The 15,049-nt window shown below is 41.6% G+C and overlaps 1 protein-coding gene across 3 annotated transcripts in view; it reads right to left on the reverse strand.

Moving 5' to 3' along the window:
* Positions 1-14,637, reverse strand: part of RHOT1 (ras homolog family member T1) — a 78,811-nt gene extending 64,174 nt beyond the window's left edge. For all 3 annotated transcript variants that reach the window (XM_056819468.1, XM_056819467.1, XM_001374607.5), the window contains exon 1: positions 14,368-14,637. In XM_056819468.1, coding sequence (XP_056675446.1) covers positions 14,368-14,404 — 37 coding nt within the window. In that variant the 5' untranslated portion in view covers positions 14,405-14,637. The remainder of the gene's footprint in view (positions 1-14,367) is intronic.
* Positions 14,638-15,049: the final 412 nt, after the last annotated feature.

The following is a 15,049-nucleotide window of genomic DNA, read 5'->3' on the forward strand; positions in this document are numbered from 1 at the left end:
CACTCAGCGAACCCACCACTGGATACACCTTCTTCTGGAAAGGTAGAGCCACAAGTGCAGATAGAATCCACGGCGTTGGCCTGGCTATCAAGACCAGTTTGCTCAAACAGCTGCCAGACTTGCCTGTGGGCATCAGCGAGAGGCTCATGAAGATCCGTTTGCCTCTCAGCAAAGACCGGTATGCTACAATCATCAGCGCATATGCCCCAACACTGATCAGCACAGAGGAGACCATTGAGCAGTTCTACTCTGACCTGAGTGCCGTTCTGCACTCAGTGCCCACAAATGACAAGCTGATACTCCTGGGAGACTTCAATGCCTGCGTTGGCCAGGACCATGAAAGATGGAAAGGACTGCTCGGCAAACACGGCGTGGGCAAAATGAACAACAGCGGCCTACTGCTACTTAGCAAATGCTCAGAGTTTGAACTTACCATCACGAACACTGTGTTCAGAATGGTGAACAAATATAAAACAACGTGGATGCACCCAAGATCAAAACAGTGGCATCTCATTGACTACATCATTATACGCCGGCGAGACATCCAGGATGTAAAGATCACCAAAGCCATGAGAGGAGCTGAATGCTGGAAAGACCACCAATTGGTTAGAGCGACTCTTCAAATGCGCATTGTGCCTTGCCATCCAAAACGCGCCCAGACAGTTCGTGCATTTTACAACATGAGTCGTCTTAGAGATCCATCTTATTTGCAAACATTCCAGTCCTGCCTGGACGACAAGCTGTCTGCCAAGGGACCACTCACTGAAAGCTCAACCGAGAAATGGAACCAGTTCAGAGATGCAGTGAAGGAAACATCAAAGGCAATCCTAGGCCCCAAACAATGCAACCACCAGGACTGGTTCAACGAGAACAACACTGCTATTGAAGACCTATTGAGCAAAAAGAACAAAGCCTTTATGGAGTGGCAAAATAACCCAAACTCTGCTCCTAAAAAGGACAGATTCAAGTCTCTCCAAGCCACGGCACAGTGTGAGATCAGGAAGATCCAAGACCGATGGTGGGAAAAAAAGGCAGAAGAAATCCAGCGTTTTGCTGATATGAAAAACTACAAACAATTTTTCAGTGCCCTCAAGACTGTCTATGGGCCATTAAAACCCACCACCACTCCCTTGCTATCCTCTGACAGTGACACTCTCATAAAAGATAAAAAAGGCATCAGCAACAGGTGGAAAGAACATTTCAGTCAGCTTCTCAACCGACCCTCTTCAGTCGACCAAAGCGCCCTTGACCAGATCCCCCAACACTGCACCATTGAACAACTTGACGTCCCTCCTTCAATAGAGGAAGTCCAAAAAGCCATTCAACAAATGAGTGCAGGCAAGGCACCCGGTAAAGACGGGATCCCAACCGAGGTGTACAATGCCTTAAATGGAAAGGTGCTTCAGGCATTCCATATAGTGCTGACCAGCATATGGGAAGAGGAAGACATGCCCCCAGAACTCAGAGATGCCTCCATCGTAGCCCTATACAAGAACAAAGGCTCACGAGCAGCCTGTGACAACTACAGAGGCATCTCACTACTCTCCACTGCCGGAAAGATCCTCGCCCATGTTATACTCAACAGATTCCTGTCATCTGTTTCAGAGCAGAACCTGCCTGAATCACAATGTGGCTTCCAACCAGATCGCAGCACCATCAACATGGTCTTCATGGTGAGGCAAATGCAGGAAAAATGCCTTGAGCAGAACCTGAGTCTCTACATTGTCTTCATAGACCTGATAAAGGCATTTGACACAGTGAACAGGGACGCATTGTGGGTGATCCTCAGCAAGCTCAGTTGCCCAGCAAAATTCGTCAAACTGATCCAGCTCTTTCATGTAGACATGACAGGGGAAGTCCTATCTGGTGGAGAGATTTCCGATCGCTTTAACATCTCCAATGGCGTGAAACAAGACTGTGTCCTCGCTCCAGTACTATTCAACCTATTTTTCACCCAGGTATTACAACATGCTGAGATGAATCTAGACCTGGGTGTCTACATCAAATACCGACTGGATGGTTCACTATTTGACCTTTGCCGCCTGACTGCCAAAACAAAGACAACAGAGAGACTCATCCTGGAAGCTCTCTTTGCAGATGACTCTGCTCTCATGGCCCTCCAAGAAAATCATCTTCAAACCATTGTGGACAGGTTCTCAACCGCAACAAAACTGTTTGGCCTGACTATCAGCCTCAGCAAAACAGAGGTGCTGCTCCAACCTACACCAGGGAGGCCAACTAACCAGCCGTGTATTACAATCGACAGCACACAGCTTTCTAACGGCACGCAGCTTTCTAACGTCAACACTTTTAAGTACCTGGGCAGCAGCATCGCCAACGACGGGTCCCTAGACCATGAGATTAATGCCAGGATCCAAAAGGTCAGCCAGGCACTCGGGCGGCTGCGCTGCAAAGTCCTCCAACACAGAGGTGTAAGCACTGCAATGAAGCTCAAAGTGTATAACACAGTGGTCCTCAGCTCGCTCCTGTATGGTTGCGAGACATGGACACTGTACCGGAAGCACATGAAACAGCTGGAGCAATTCCACCAACGCTCTCTCCGGTCAATCATGAGGATCCGATGGCAGGACCGAATCACCAATCAGGAAGTCCTCGACAGAGCCAACTCCACCAGCTTCGAAGTCATGGTCCTCCAAACCCAGCTACGATAGTCTGGACACGTCATCCGCATGGACCCACAGCAAATACCAAGACAGGTATTCTAGGGTGAACTGTCAGCTGGACTCGGGAAACAAGGCCGACCCAAGAAAAGATTCAAGGATCAGCTAAAGTCAAACTGGAAGTGGGCTGGCAATACACCAAAGCAACTAGAACTCGCTGCCTCTGACAGAAGCAACTGGCGAACCCACATTAACCATGCCGCCACCACCTTTGAAGATGAGTGACGTCGACGTCTTGCCACTGCGCGAGAACGCCGACACCAGGCCACAACCGCATCTCCCATAACAACTGGCGTCCCATGCCCCATGTGCCACAAACTCTGCGCCTCAGTCTTTGGACTCCAAAGCCACATGAGGGTACACTGTAGATGAAACTGCACAAAGACAATAGTCATTCTCGGTCACTGAGAGACTACCACTACTATTCTACTGAGGAGACAAAGTGTACATATGTATGAATATATAAAATAAGAAGACAGCTTATGGAGGGCATAAGCAGTTGGGGAAATCAGGAAAGATCTCATGTAGAAGGTAGTACTTAATTCTCTAAGTCATAATTAATTAATTAATAATTAAGGCAAGAAAGCATTCCAAACATGGAAGATGATCATTGCAAAGACATGTTTAGCTGGATTACTGAGAATCTGAAGTTAAAAGGATATAAAATATAATGGGACTAGAAAGGAGGTTGGGCCAAGTTGTGAATTATTTTAAAAGCAAAAAAAGAGGAATTTCTATTTTATCTTAGATGCTAAAGGAAGGTGCTGGAGTTTACTGAGTTGGTGAGTGGTATGAAAGGGAATTCTTTGTTCTCTTTTCTGAGTTTACACTTGTAAAAAAGAATTCTTTATTCCCTTTGTCTATTTTGAGTTAACACTTGGTTAAACAATAACTTAAGTACCCCTATTTAGTACCTCACTAGATTGTGAAGACATGATTAGCTCTCCTTTGTCCACTTTTGAATTGAACCAACAAAAGCTTAAACTAGATGGAGTTCTAATGGCATTTCTACAATGGATGACAACTCCAGAAACTTGTGAATTCTATGATCAGAATTGATACCATTAGAGACCTTTGATGAGAGTTCACCCCTCCAGAAGATGAGAACTGGTTCCCACAGGCACTGCCCCTTGGGCACTGCTAGCACCATAAAAGCCATGAATCCTTCAGCTTGAGTCAGTTTTGTGGAGAAAGTCTCCTAACTGGAGAGAGTCTTCGAGGGAGCTTTGCTGGAGACTGCATCTTGGATCATGGGCTTGGAGCTCAGCTTCAACTTGGACTCTGACTCCTGGACTACTTTATAGGGTGAGTGAAAGGCTGACTCCTTTCCTAGTTTCTGGAGAGACTAGTTTCCATCTTGGAGGAGGCCATGTGGTTACTTGGCCTTCCTGGTTGAGATCTAATTAATCTCTCCCTGGATTAAGATAGGATAGATAACCTCTCCGACCCAACACATTTCTCTTATTTATTGTTTCTTCTCTATTTGTATACATTTGTAAATAAATTTCTGACTCAAGATATAATATTGATGAACACATAATTTCATAAAATTATTTTCCAACCATTAAATTTAACCCTTACAGTGGCATAATCAGACCTGTACTTAAAATCACTTCAGAGACTCTCAACTAAGGTTGTAGTGGTGTGTGTAGTGAGAAGGGGATGGACATGAGGGATGTATTAGTAAAAATGGAAAAATCTGGCAACCAAATGGAAAGTGAAGAAACATGAATTAACAACAGAAGTATGTCTGAATTTTCTTGGAATCAAGGATCTATCAAAGCTTAAACATTACACTTAGTATCTAAGTCTATATAGATTACATTTTTGGTCATTCTGAATGGCTCCAAAAAGACTTAAATCATAATTTTAGTTTTTTTACAAAGTATACAGATCAGATATCTGTTACAATTTATCTATTTGCATAAAAACATTAACTTCCCTCCTTTTTCTTATATTTTTAAAGTTTCACTTGAAGTTTGATACAGTTGATGTTCAACAATGACAAAAGGATATGGCTACATAGAAGTCTAGTTATCTTGTAAAATTATATATAATACAATGTTATTTTAATCAGGGTTCAATATACTATAATACATTAACAATTTAAACCATTTATTCCTTAAAACTACTGATAAGGCTTTTAAAACTCAAGAATGTAAATCTTTTTTTCACAACAGTTTGAGAAATTTCCTTTAAAAAATATTTTTAAACAAGAGACTAGTGAAGACTGGAGACAGCTGTAATAACCTCTCTTTGGCAGAGCAATTTTTTTCAAAAGCTACTTTTAGTGGGTGGCCCTCTGGGAGGTAGAGAAACTCTGGCCATGCAAAAACAACTCTTTTTAAAGGAAAACAATAATATAATAGAATGTTTAGAAGTTTATAATGGTAAAAAACATACTATGATTCAAAATGTGTTTCCCTACTTCCTTAATTACTTCTGCAGCCATGAATGGTTTAAGATTATCAAAGAATCATGAAACAACAAGTTTAAAATCAAATATGCTACTTTACAGCTAACTTCAATGATCTAAACCAGCAGTTCTCAAAGGGTGGTCCAAGGACTTATGGAGGTCCCCAAAACCCTTTCCTTTTCCAAGTACGTGTATATGAGCATGGATTTTCTTCATATTTATTCAACCAAAATAATATATCACAACAAACTGAATACAGAAGCCAACAAGAGAATCCATCTGCTTTCTATTAAGCTAGACATTAAAGAAACTTGCAAAAATAAAACAATACCATTCTTCTCATTACATTTTTTAGTTTTGGAAAATACAATTATTTGTCATGAAAATGTTATTTACATGAACATGTAATCAGTTTAATTTAAATCTTAATTTAAATAAATGAATATTTTAAATAGCATCCATTTTAATTAAAATACAGTAAATACTGAGCAAACCTATATAAACACAAATTCTTTTGAGTTCCTTAATAATTTTTCGAGTGTAAAGGTGTCCTAAGATCAAATAGTTTGAGAACCATTGATTTGCTGAATGAATAACTCCCATCTGAAGATAAGAAAAATAAACTCTCTAGCTTAGGCCTATAATAAAATTATTTTAATCAAATTAATATCCAAACAATCTCTTAATAACAACATGAGTACAAATCCTATTTATTTATAATTGTGGAAGGGAAAAAATCTTGAGTTCTTCCCTCTACATTAATTTAATGATGTAATTTCTTGTGTAACATGGTTCTTTTATCACTGACATGCCTTCTGATGTCCACATTTTCTGCTTCAAAAGAATGCTGTTCGTAAGATTGCTAGATCAGTGCCATGAAACCAGAAACCTTTCTTGCAGAGGTAAGAATGTAAAATCTGTTGGCTTCATATGTGGATTTTAGTCTCCTTAAACCCTATATAACTGCAGTAAAAATAAACTTTCTTACTAGAGCTCTCTTACCAAAGGTAATTCCCCCTTCCACCCTTGGTCTCTTACTCCTAGTCCTCAAGGACAGAAATAGGCCTTGAGATCCAGTTCAATAAAACATGCCAGAGTTCAGTTTAAGGGACTGCTCCAAAGTAGGTCACCCTTGAGACACATAACTTATCATTAAAGAACAAATTATTGAGGCTATATTTACTGTTTTCAACAAAACCTCAGAACATTTAGTCCCAAGTAGCAATAAATATTTTGCCATCCATGAAACAAAAACAGTATTTCTTGGTCCAGCCATCACCTTTATTCTAAAACCCAAGTGGTTATTTCTCGTGATAGCAAGTAGCTCTTGTTTTAGGTAGCTTTCTGTTACTACTCTTCCTGTTTATCAATATCTTTCATCATAAAGTTTTTGCTAGGTACTTTCAAAACTATTGTTTGTTTTTTTAACCCTTACCTTCCATCTTAGAACCAATACTGTATATTGGTTAAAAGGCAGAAGAGTAAAAACACTATCCACAAGCAGAGGACAAACTGTGGGAGTAAAAGCACCAAGGAAAAGCAACCACTTGACTATAGGGGTTGAGGGGTTATGACTGAGGAGAGACTCCAAATGAACACCCTAATACAAATACAAACAATAAGGAAATGGGTTCGAATCAAGAACACATGTGACACCCAGTGGAATTGAGCATCGGCTATGGGGGGGGAGGGGAGGAAAAGAAAATGATCTTTGTCTCCAATGAATAATGCTTGTAAATGACCAAATAAAATAATGTTCAAAATAAATAAAATAAAAGGCAGAAGAGTGGTAAAGGATAAACAATGGGTGTTAACTGACTTTACAAAGGTCACCCAGCTAGGAAGTGTCTGAAGCCACATTTGAAACCAAGACCACCTGTCTTCAGGCCTGGCTCTCGATACACTGAGTCCCCTTACTGCCATACCTACATCATTTAATTAGTATTACCTCTAAAAAGTATCACCTTTTTTCCTTTTAAAAAAAATGGTTATAAATTTTCGTTTCCATTGTCCAGTAACAAATCCTGGAGTTAACTTCTTTATAGACATTGTTTTTATCCTTCAGAAAAAATTGCTTGAGAGTTTCTTCCACTCTATGAGCAAGGGCCCCTTTTCTCCCAGATGGGATCACTACTATTAAACTTTTGGGGGGGGGGGAACCACATGGCAGGGAAGAAGAGGTAGGCAACAGCTGTACCTGCATTTGGAGGAGAATTAAGACAATCCCTCAGGAAGATAGTATAGTCCACAGTAGAATCACAATTGGTATAACATAAGAATTAAACAGCATACTAATAAGGAGTATAAAGGCTTGACAATCTATGTAGCAAAACCCATAGTTAGCCTAGAGCAGTGATGGCAATCCTATGGCACATGTGCCCAAAAAGGGTAAACAGAGCCCTCTCAGTGGGCACACCTGCAGTCACCCACCAGAGTTTGTTACTAGAAAGCCAGAGGGACTTGGGGCAAAGCTATTCCCCTTCCCCTCTCAATACACCTGAGCGCATTCTTCACTTCACCTGCCCCTCTGCCCAGCAGCCCAATGGGAATGCCTTCTCCTTCCTCCATCTGGGGTAAGGCACTGGAGAGGGGTGGGGTGGGGCTTACCTGCTATGTGAGGGTATAGCACAGGCAGCAGCCTATTGAGTCTGTGATGAAGGCGATTCCTATGGTGGGGTTGGAGAGAAGCTAGGTTTGAGGAGAACATAGCTCACAGTGTGGCACATAGCTGGAGGAGAGCGGAGAACTCGGGTCATTCTCTTCCTCCTCTCCACACACACCTCTCATCATCCACCCCTCTTCCTAGAAGCCCAATGGGAGTGCTTCCTCCCTCCCCAGTCTAGGGTAAGGGGGGGAGGAAGGGGGAACAAAGGGGAGGGGCAGCATGGCTCTGGGTCTGGGCTAGCACAGCACTCCATCTCTAAAAGGTTTACCATCACTGGTCTAGAGCTCTTCTTCTCTACCCTCCTATGAAAATCCTTAAATTTTCTAATGACATACTTAAGGCTTAGAGTCAGAATGATCCTTTTCACTATGACAACACTTTCTGACCATCAATCCATGAAATACACTTAGCAATATCCTAAGAAGTTACTTTTTCACTTTACAGGTTAGACTAGAAGAAAAACACAACTATCCCAGGCAAGCAAAGCTGAAGAGAAGAAATATAGGATATAATGGATAATATTCTCACAAATCCCAACAGGCTTGAAATCACATGTTATCACATTTTGATGACTGAGGAGACTACTTGGGAAAACTGAGTGTTTTCCTCTTCCCCTACAGAAAAGAAACTCAAGCCAATTTAAACTGCAGAAAAGGAAAAACAAAAACAAAAAAAAGCAGCCACATTTCATGAAGTGAAAAAGACAATGAAATCTGACCAGCAGCTGAATAGAACACTGAATTTTTTTTAAAGAATTCTTTTTATTTACACTTAAAGTAGTTATGTGATTTAAATCTGAAATTTCATGACTCTATAAACTGTTTCATTCACAACAAGGATATCTGTTAGAGAGCATTTAGCCATATTTAGTTAAATACAAACTCCTGTCAATATAAAAGGAAATATAATACCTGAACCTTTGTTTTTTACTTTAACAAATTGTGGCATATTTCTAAATGAGGCTAATAAGGTGTCTCTATGCGCAATTAAAATTTCTGTATAATGCTGATTTAAAGTTTCTGATTTTCACAACAAATTAAGGACTATTAATGATTAATGACAATGTTAATACCATACTGTCCAAGTTAAAGGTCCCATTTTCCTGTCTTCAGTTTTGCAGGGAATGCACTTAAAAGGGCTTGGGTATTGAGGATTTGCTGGGAAATATCTATTATGTCAAAATAAAATGTATAAATGGATGGTAGCTGGACTTTTCCAATCTTATTGAAGTTATTTATAAAATTCTACTTCCCACTCCCAAACTCTTCAAACAACAGAGACATAAGATATCACTTAATATTGGACTTTGGATAGGTCAAAAGTTAAATAGTATAAAATACCTTTCACCTCTGGATGATAGTAAAAGGTCATGTGAAATTATGCCATTATTTGAACAAAACTAGTCCTGGAAGTTCAACAAAAAAAAGTTAACAGAAATAAAATATATCTCCTAAAACAATGTGAAGAACCAATTACTATTCTCTGCATTCCTTTCACAGGACACTTTTTTTTTTTAACAATACAGAACTTAGTTTCTAAGAATTAGTAAAGACCTCAGAGTGGTTTTGTTTCCCTCTACCATCAGTTTTTTGGGTGTTATAATAATAAGAATAGCCTGCCTAAAGATTTACAAATGCATTTTATAAGTATTATCTCACTACATCCTTACAACCACCGTAGAAGATAGCTAATGTTATTATCATCCCCATTTTACACTTGAGGAAACTAAGGCAGAAAGTGTTAAAGGGACTTGCCACAGGGCACAATTAGGAAGTGTCTAAGGCTACATTTGAACTCAGTGCTAGCTTTCTATGCACTGTGCCACATGTGCTGTGAGACATGTCTAACTTCTCTTACCTAGCATATTTTCTGATGGTCCTAAATAGAATCTGAATGCCAGATGCCTTGACATTGTAGTCCAAGTTCTTTAATTAGCTAGATCAGCACTTGAGTGATCTAACCTCTTTGATCCTCAGTTTTCTCACTTATAAACTGACCATCCTCAAAGTCAGGCAAATTCAAAACCTTGGACTCACCCTTGGCTCTTTCCTCTCCTCTCCTATTCAAATCAGTCAGATAGACTTCATGTCCACAAGTCTAGCCTCTGTCCCCTTGAGAGAGACCTCATACTCTCTTGACTCCTATAATCCATCCTCCACATAGCTGCCAAAATCTTCCTATGTTATAGGTCTAAGCATGTTGCATGAAGTGGTTTCCTATTATCTAGAGGACAAAAAAAAACAACCCTTCATGCTGGAATTTAAGGGCCTTCAGAACAGCCTGATTTCAAATTGCCTTCCCTGTGCTCTTTCACCAAATTCTCCTTCATGCTACATTCCTGTCAAACTGGCCCACTAGCCATCCCTCAATTACAAATTCCTTCTGCTGCCTCTGACTTTGAGTAAGTCAACCTTCACCAGGAATGCACTCCTCCACTGTCCTCTAGTGTCTCAGAATCCTTACCTTCTTTCAAGGCTCAGTTCAGGTAACCACATGCCTGGTGACACCTTCTGAATCCCCTTCTCCCTAGTGGTGGATGCTCCTTCCCCAAATTATCTTGTATTTACTTAATTTTGTACATGTTGGACCCCACCCCAGACTCACCAGAGAGGTAAGCCACTCACAGTCAGGAACTGCTTCCTTTTTGACTTTATATATAAAGTCATTTCATATGCTTATCAAACTAAACTTAATCAACAGCATCAGCATTTCTCAAATTAATTTTTCTATGGAACATTTTGGGCTTAAAATATATTGATAGAATCTATAACTAGTCCAGGGAGTCTGTGAATATCCAGTATCAAAAAAGAAAAGGGGGATAGGGATATCGTGGAATACAGTAGATAAAATTAAGGCTACTTTCATATCTAAAATTCTGGCACATAAGTATCTCAGCTAACTATATATCACAATTAATATTTTAAAAGGAAAATACCTTGAGTACAGAAATTCCATGGAAACATTATTTCACATGACACAAATAGCAGTAAACTGAAGACAGTTTTGGAAACCATAGACTAGATGATTGCTAAGATCTCTTCCAGTTCTAGAACTGCTACAATTCTCAATGAAGTTTCTAGTATGATTTTCAGTAACTAATTAAATTACCATTTCAGCTAAGTATTCACTTTTAATATTAAAAAGTGATATGAAGAACACATCTTTCAACAAAACACAATTATACTTCTTTAGAATCTCATGTTCAATTATTTTTGGATACTTCAGAAGTTACTCACGCCACCCATTTATAAGGAGCCAGGCCCTCCTCAAAAATAACAAAAAGTCCTATTTTCCTTCAAGTTTTTACTCAAGCTTTCTAAGTTTTCCACATTTTAAAAAAATGCCTAAAAAGTACTCTAAAAACCTCAATCATACAAATTATTTTGTATATATTTTTTCTAAGCACTTGTTTTTCAGTCATTTCTGACTCTTTAATGACCCCATTTGGGGTTTTCTTGGCAAAAATACTGGAGTGGTTTGCCATTTCCTGCTCTATCTCATTTGGCAGATGAGGAAACTGAGGCAAATAGGGTTAAGTGACTTGCCCAGAGTTACATGATTAATGTTTGAAGCCAGATTTGAACTCAAGAAGGTGAGTCTTCCTGATTCCAGGGCTGATCCTCTATTCACTATGCCGTCTATCTACCCATAAATTTTCTATTTAGATATTTACTTAAAACAGTTCCAAAACACTTTTGAATTTATCATCTGATCACTACTTTTTTTCAAAATATCATCAAATATCAGTCAGCAAAAGAAAACAAAAACAATATCAGCAATTTTTAAAAAATCACTGTAAATGCCCAAGATAAGTTGAAGGAGAATTATAAATAGGGCTTTATGGGTCATCTATAATTTCTCAGGGTCACCATAGAACTCAATACTTTATCAAGGATAATACGTGATAGTAACAACTTTTTTTTAAAAAAACCCTTACATTCCATCTTGGAGTCAATACTGTGTACTGGTTCCAAGGCAGAAGATTGGTAAGGGCTAGGCAATGGGGGTCAAGTGACTTGCCCAGGGTCACACAGCTGGGAAGTGTCGGAGACCAAATTTGAACCCAGGACCTCCCCAATCTCTAGGCCTGCCTCTCAATCCACTGAGCTATCCAGCTGCCCCCAGTAGCAACTTTTGAATAATGCCCATGAAAAATAGAAAGGCTGAAGCATAATCACAAATAAAAACTAAAATCAGCAAATAGAAACAAACCAAAAGGTAAATTTTGAATGACTAAACTTATTCATAAATTTCTAATTCTGAAGCAATAATGGTGGATAAACAAGGCCACTGTAGCAGAACATAAAACTGTTTTAAACTTGGATCTGTGAATTCTGTCCCAATAAATAGCCTTAAGTTGCTACTCTCCAACGAGACTCAGTTCAGCTCAGTTAATAGATACTATGTAACTGTGATTTCCAAAGTGATGTAGTTAAAAACAAACACCATCCCTCCTGCCCACTTTCTTCTTAATATAGTCCCATTAATTTAATCCACACAGAAATCCCAAGAAGTTTGTGCTCCTCTTTTTCTCGCTTCCCCTCAAAGGCTGTTTCCCAAAGTAGGATCTAAAAACCTCTAGGGGTCCTTCAAGTGTTTCTGTGTGATGAGTGAAAATTTAGATATAAAAGTAGCTAGGGATGTGTGGAATAAAAATTTGGAAGTGTTGTCTGACCTCAACAAAATTAAGACTATTAGTAATGCTATTTACTCCCTAAAGTTATGACTTGAGAAAAACCCTAAAGTTCCAGAGAGACTTTTTAAAAAGTATATATCAAAAACAATGAAGTCTTTCATTGAAAAATTCTGACACCTTAAAAAATAGTCTCTCTGACTACTTTTAACACATTAGAAAAATGGGAAAGACTTTTGCAGGAACCCCCAAATAGAAATTTGACCTTGCCAGCAATCAGAGTAAGTGCTGCTCCTTCCTTATCTCTCTCTCTCCCTCTTGGAGAGGAAGTTCACTGGGCAGCCACCCCCAAGGTGGTTACTCTGCCTAGGACACAGCAATATCTAAGTAAGGGGTGAAAGATGAGAGCAGGAGAGGCTGAAGGAAAGGAAAATGCACTGTACTGAAAGGGGTGAAGAATTGGAAAAAAGGGGTTAGATAGGGTTCAAAAGGCAATGGATTTGTGTTTGGTTTGTTTGTTTGTTTGTTTGTTTTTTCAGGGATGCGGACCAAGGACAAAACAGGTAAGGAGGAACCTGAGACAGCATCTGCAGGGCAAGTGAGGGAAGTGGTCTCCAGAGAGATGAGAGCAGGGAGTAAGAGGCTGGGGAAGACTTAAAAGATGAGAGGAACTTCAGAAGAGGATGTCCAGTAATGAGAACCTTGGGAACCAATGGAATGGTCTTTGGAGAACCTTGGAAGCCTGACAAGACTTGGGGAATCATGTGGGGGGAATGGAAGAGTTTGAGGGATCTTGGGATCCAAAGAAGGGGGTCTGGGAGGCTGAGGAGTCTTGAAGGCCAGTGGAGGAAGGACCAGTGAAGAGAAAAATCTTGAAACAGATGGGAGGTATCGTTAGGGACTGGTGGAAGAGCATCTGGAGATGAGGGGGCTTTTGGTGAGGGGAAGAACTGAGAGAATAGAGAGGGCATGGATGTTTGTAGAGGTGTAACTAGAAAATGATGGACGTGAGAACCAGTGCAGGGAGGACTTAAGGAGTGAAGGAACCTGAGGGACTGGGAAGGGAAAGGTATGGAGGGGAGATCTGGGAAGAATAGAAGTTTCATGGGCACAAGTGACTTGAGATAGTGGGGGAGTAGTTTGGAGACCTGGGAGACCACAAAAGAATAGTGTCCCTGGGTGCTAAGAGGCTTTGGGGAAGGGTCTTGAAATGATGATGAGGCTCTGGAGACAGATAAAAGAAGATCTTGAGATGGAGGCAGCCTCAGGACCAGCAAAATGAGAGTCTCCAGATAGTAGGGGCTTTTGGGAACTAATACAGTAACCTTGAAATATTGGGGAGCCTTGGAAACAAGTAGAGAGGAATCATGAGATAATGGGGACCAAAAGAGGAGGTCCTGAGATAGTGGGGGGCCTCAGAGGCTAGCAAAGGAGAATCTTGAGGTAGTGGGGAGGCCTTGGGGACGAGCAGAGAGAAATCCATAGATAGTAAAGAGTGGGGACACAGTTGACCAACTAGCAATGAGGAGTCCTGAGATAAAGTGAACAGGAGGTCCTGAGATAATGGGGGCAGCAGAAGAGGGTCTTGAGAAAATGAGGATAAGCGAAAAAAGGGATCTAGATAGTAGAAGCAGCAGGATATTCCTGCGATAGTAGAGGAAGCAGTAAGGGGTCCTTTGAAAATAGGGAGCAGCAAAGAGGGTCCTGAAATAGTGGGGGCCTTGGGAACTAGCAGAAAGGGTCCTGAGATAATGGGGGAAGGTAAAAGGGGATCATAAACCAGTGGGGTGCAGCAGGAGTGTCTTGAGATAGTAAGGACTAGCAGAAAGGGATCTTGAGATAGTGGGGGGCAGCACATGGAGTCCTGAGATAGTGGGGGGCGACAGAGGCCTGGAGAACTAGCAGGGAATCAAAGGGGAAGTCCCGAGGAGGATTCCCAGGGACCGGACAGGCAGGTGGGCCCAGGACTCACGTTCTCCCACTAGCAGGATCCGTACGTCCTTCTTCATGGCGGCGGCGGCTCGGGGCGGCCCGACCCGGTCCGGCCCTTCCGGAGCGGGGCCGGTGGCTGCGCTCACTCGGCCTGGGCCCCTCCCCGACCCTGCCCGCTCCCCAGCTTCTCCGGGCTAGGCTAGGCTAGGCTAGGCTAGGCTCGGCTCCGCGGTTATGCCCTCCGACCCGCCCGGCCCCGCCCCGCTGCCGCGGCCACCGCCTCCTCCCCCGGCCGGCTCCTCGGCCGCTCGGCTCCTCCGCTGGGTCCGAGCCCTGCAGGCTCCTCCTCCCGCAGGCGGCAGCGGACGGCGGGCGACGAGGGACAAACTCGCTCGTAAAGCGAACGCTCCACTTCCCCCGGCCCTCCCCGCTAAGAAAGAGCCTATGGCACTGTGGGAAAGAGACCGGCACCGCCGGGAGCATGGAGACTTCCACCATCCCCTCTTCTGCTAATCATCGAAGAGAAATCCTTCGTCTTCACTAAATCCCCACCCCAAAGTGGCCCTCCGCTCCTTCTCGCGGTTTTTTTCACCTGCTCTCCCTCTTGAACCTCTCTTTTTGTGGCTCCATATTTCAGACTGATTCGGGGATCCCCAATGCTTAAGAATAAATAACTACTAAAATGTGAAAATCTCCACTTAATTGGTGATTATGGAATTGAA

The sequence above is a fragment of the Monodelphis domestica genome, chromosome 2 (assembly GCF_027887165.1).
Source record: "Monodelphis domestica isolate mMonDom1 chromosome 2, mMonDom1.pri, whole genome shotgun sequence".
NCBI lineage: Eukaryota > Metazoa > Chordata > Mammalia > Didelphimorphia > Didelphidae > Monodelphis > Monodelphis domestica.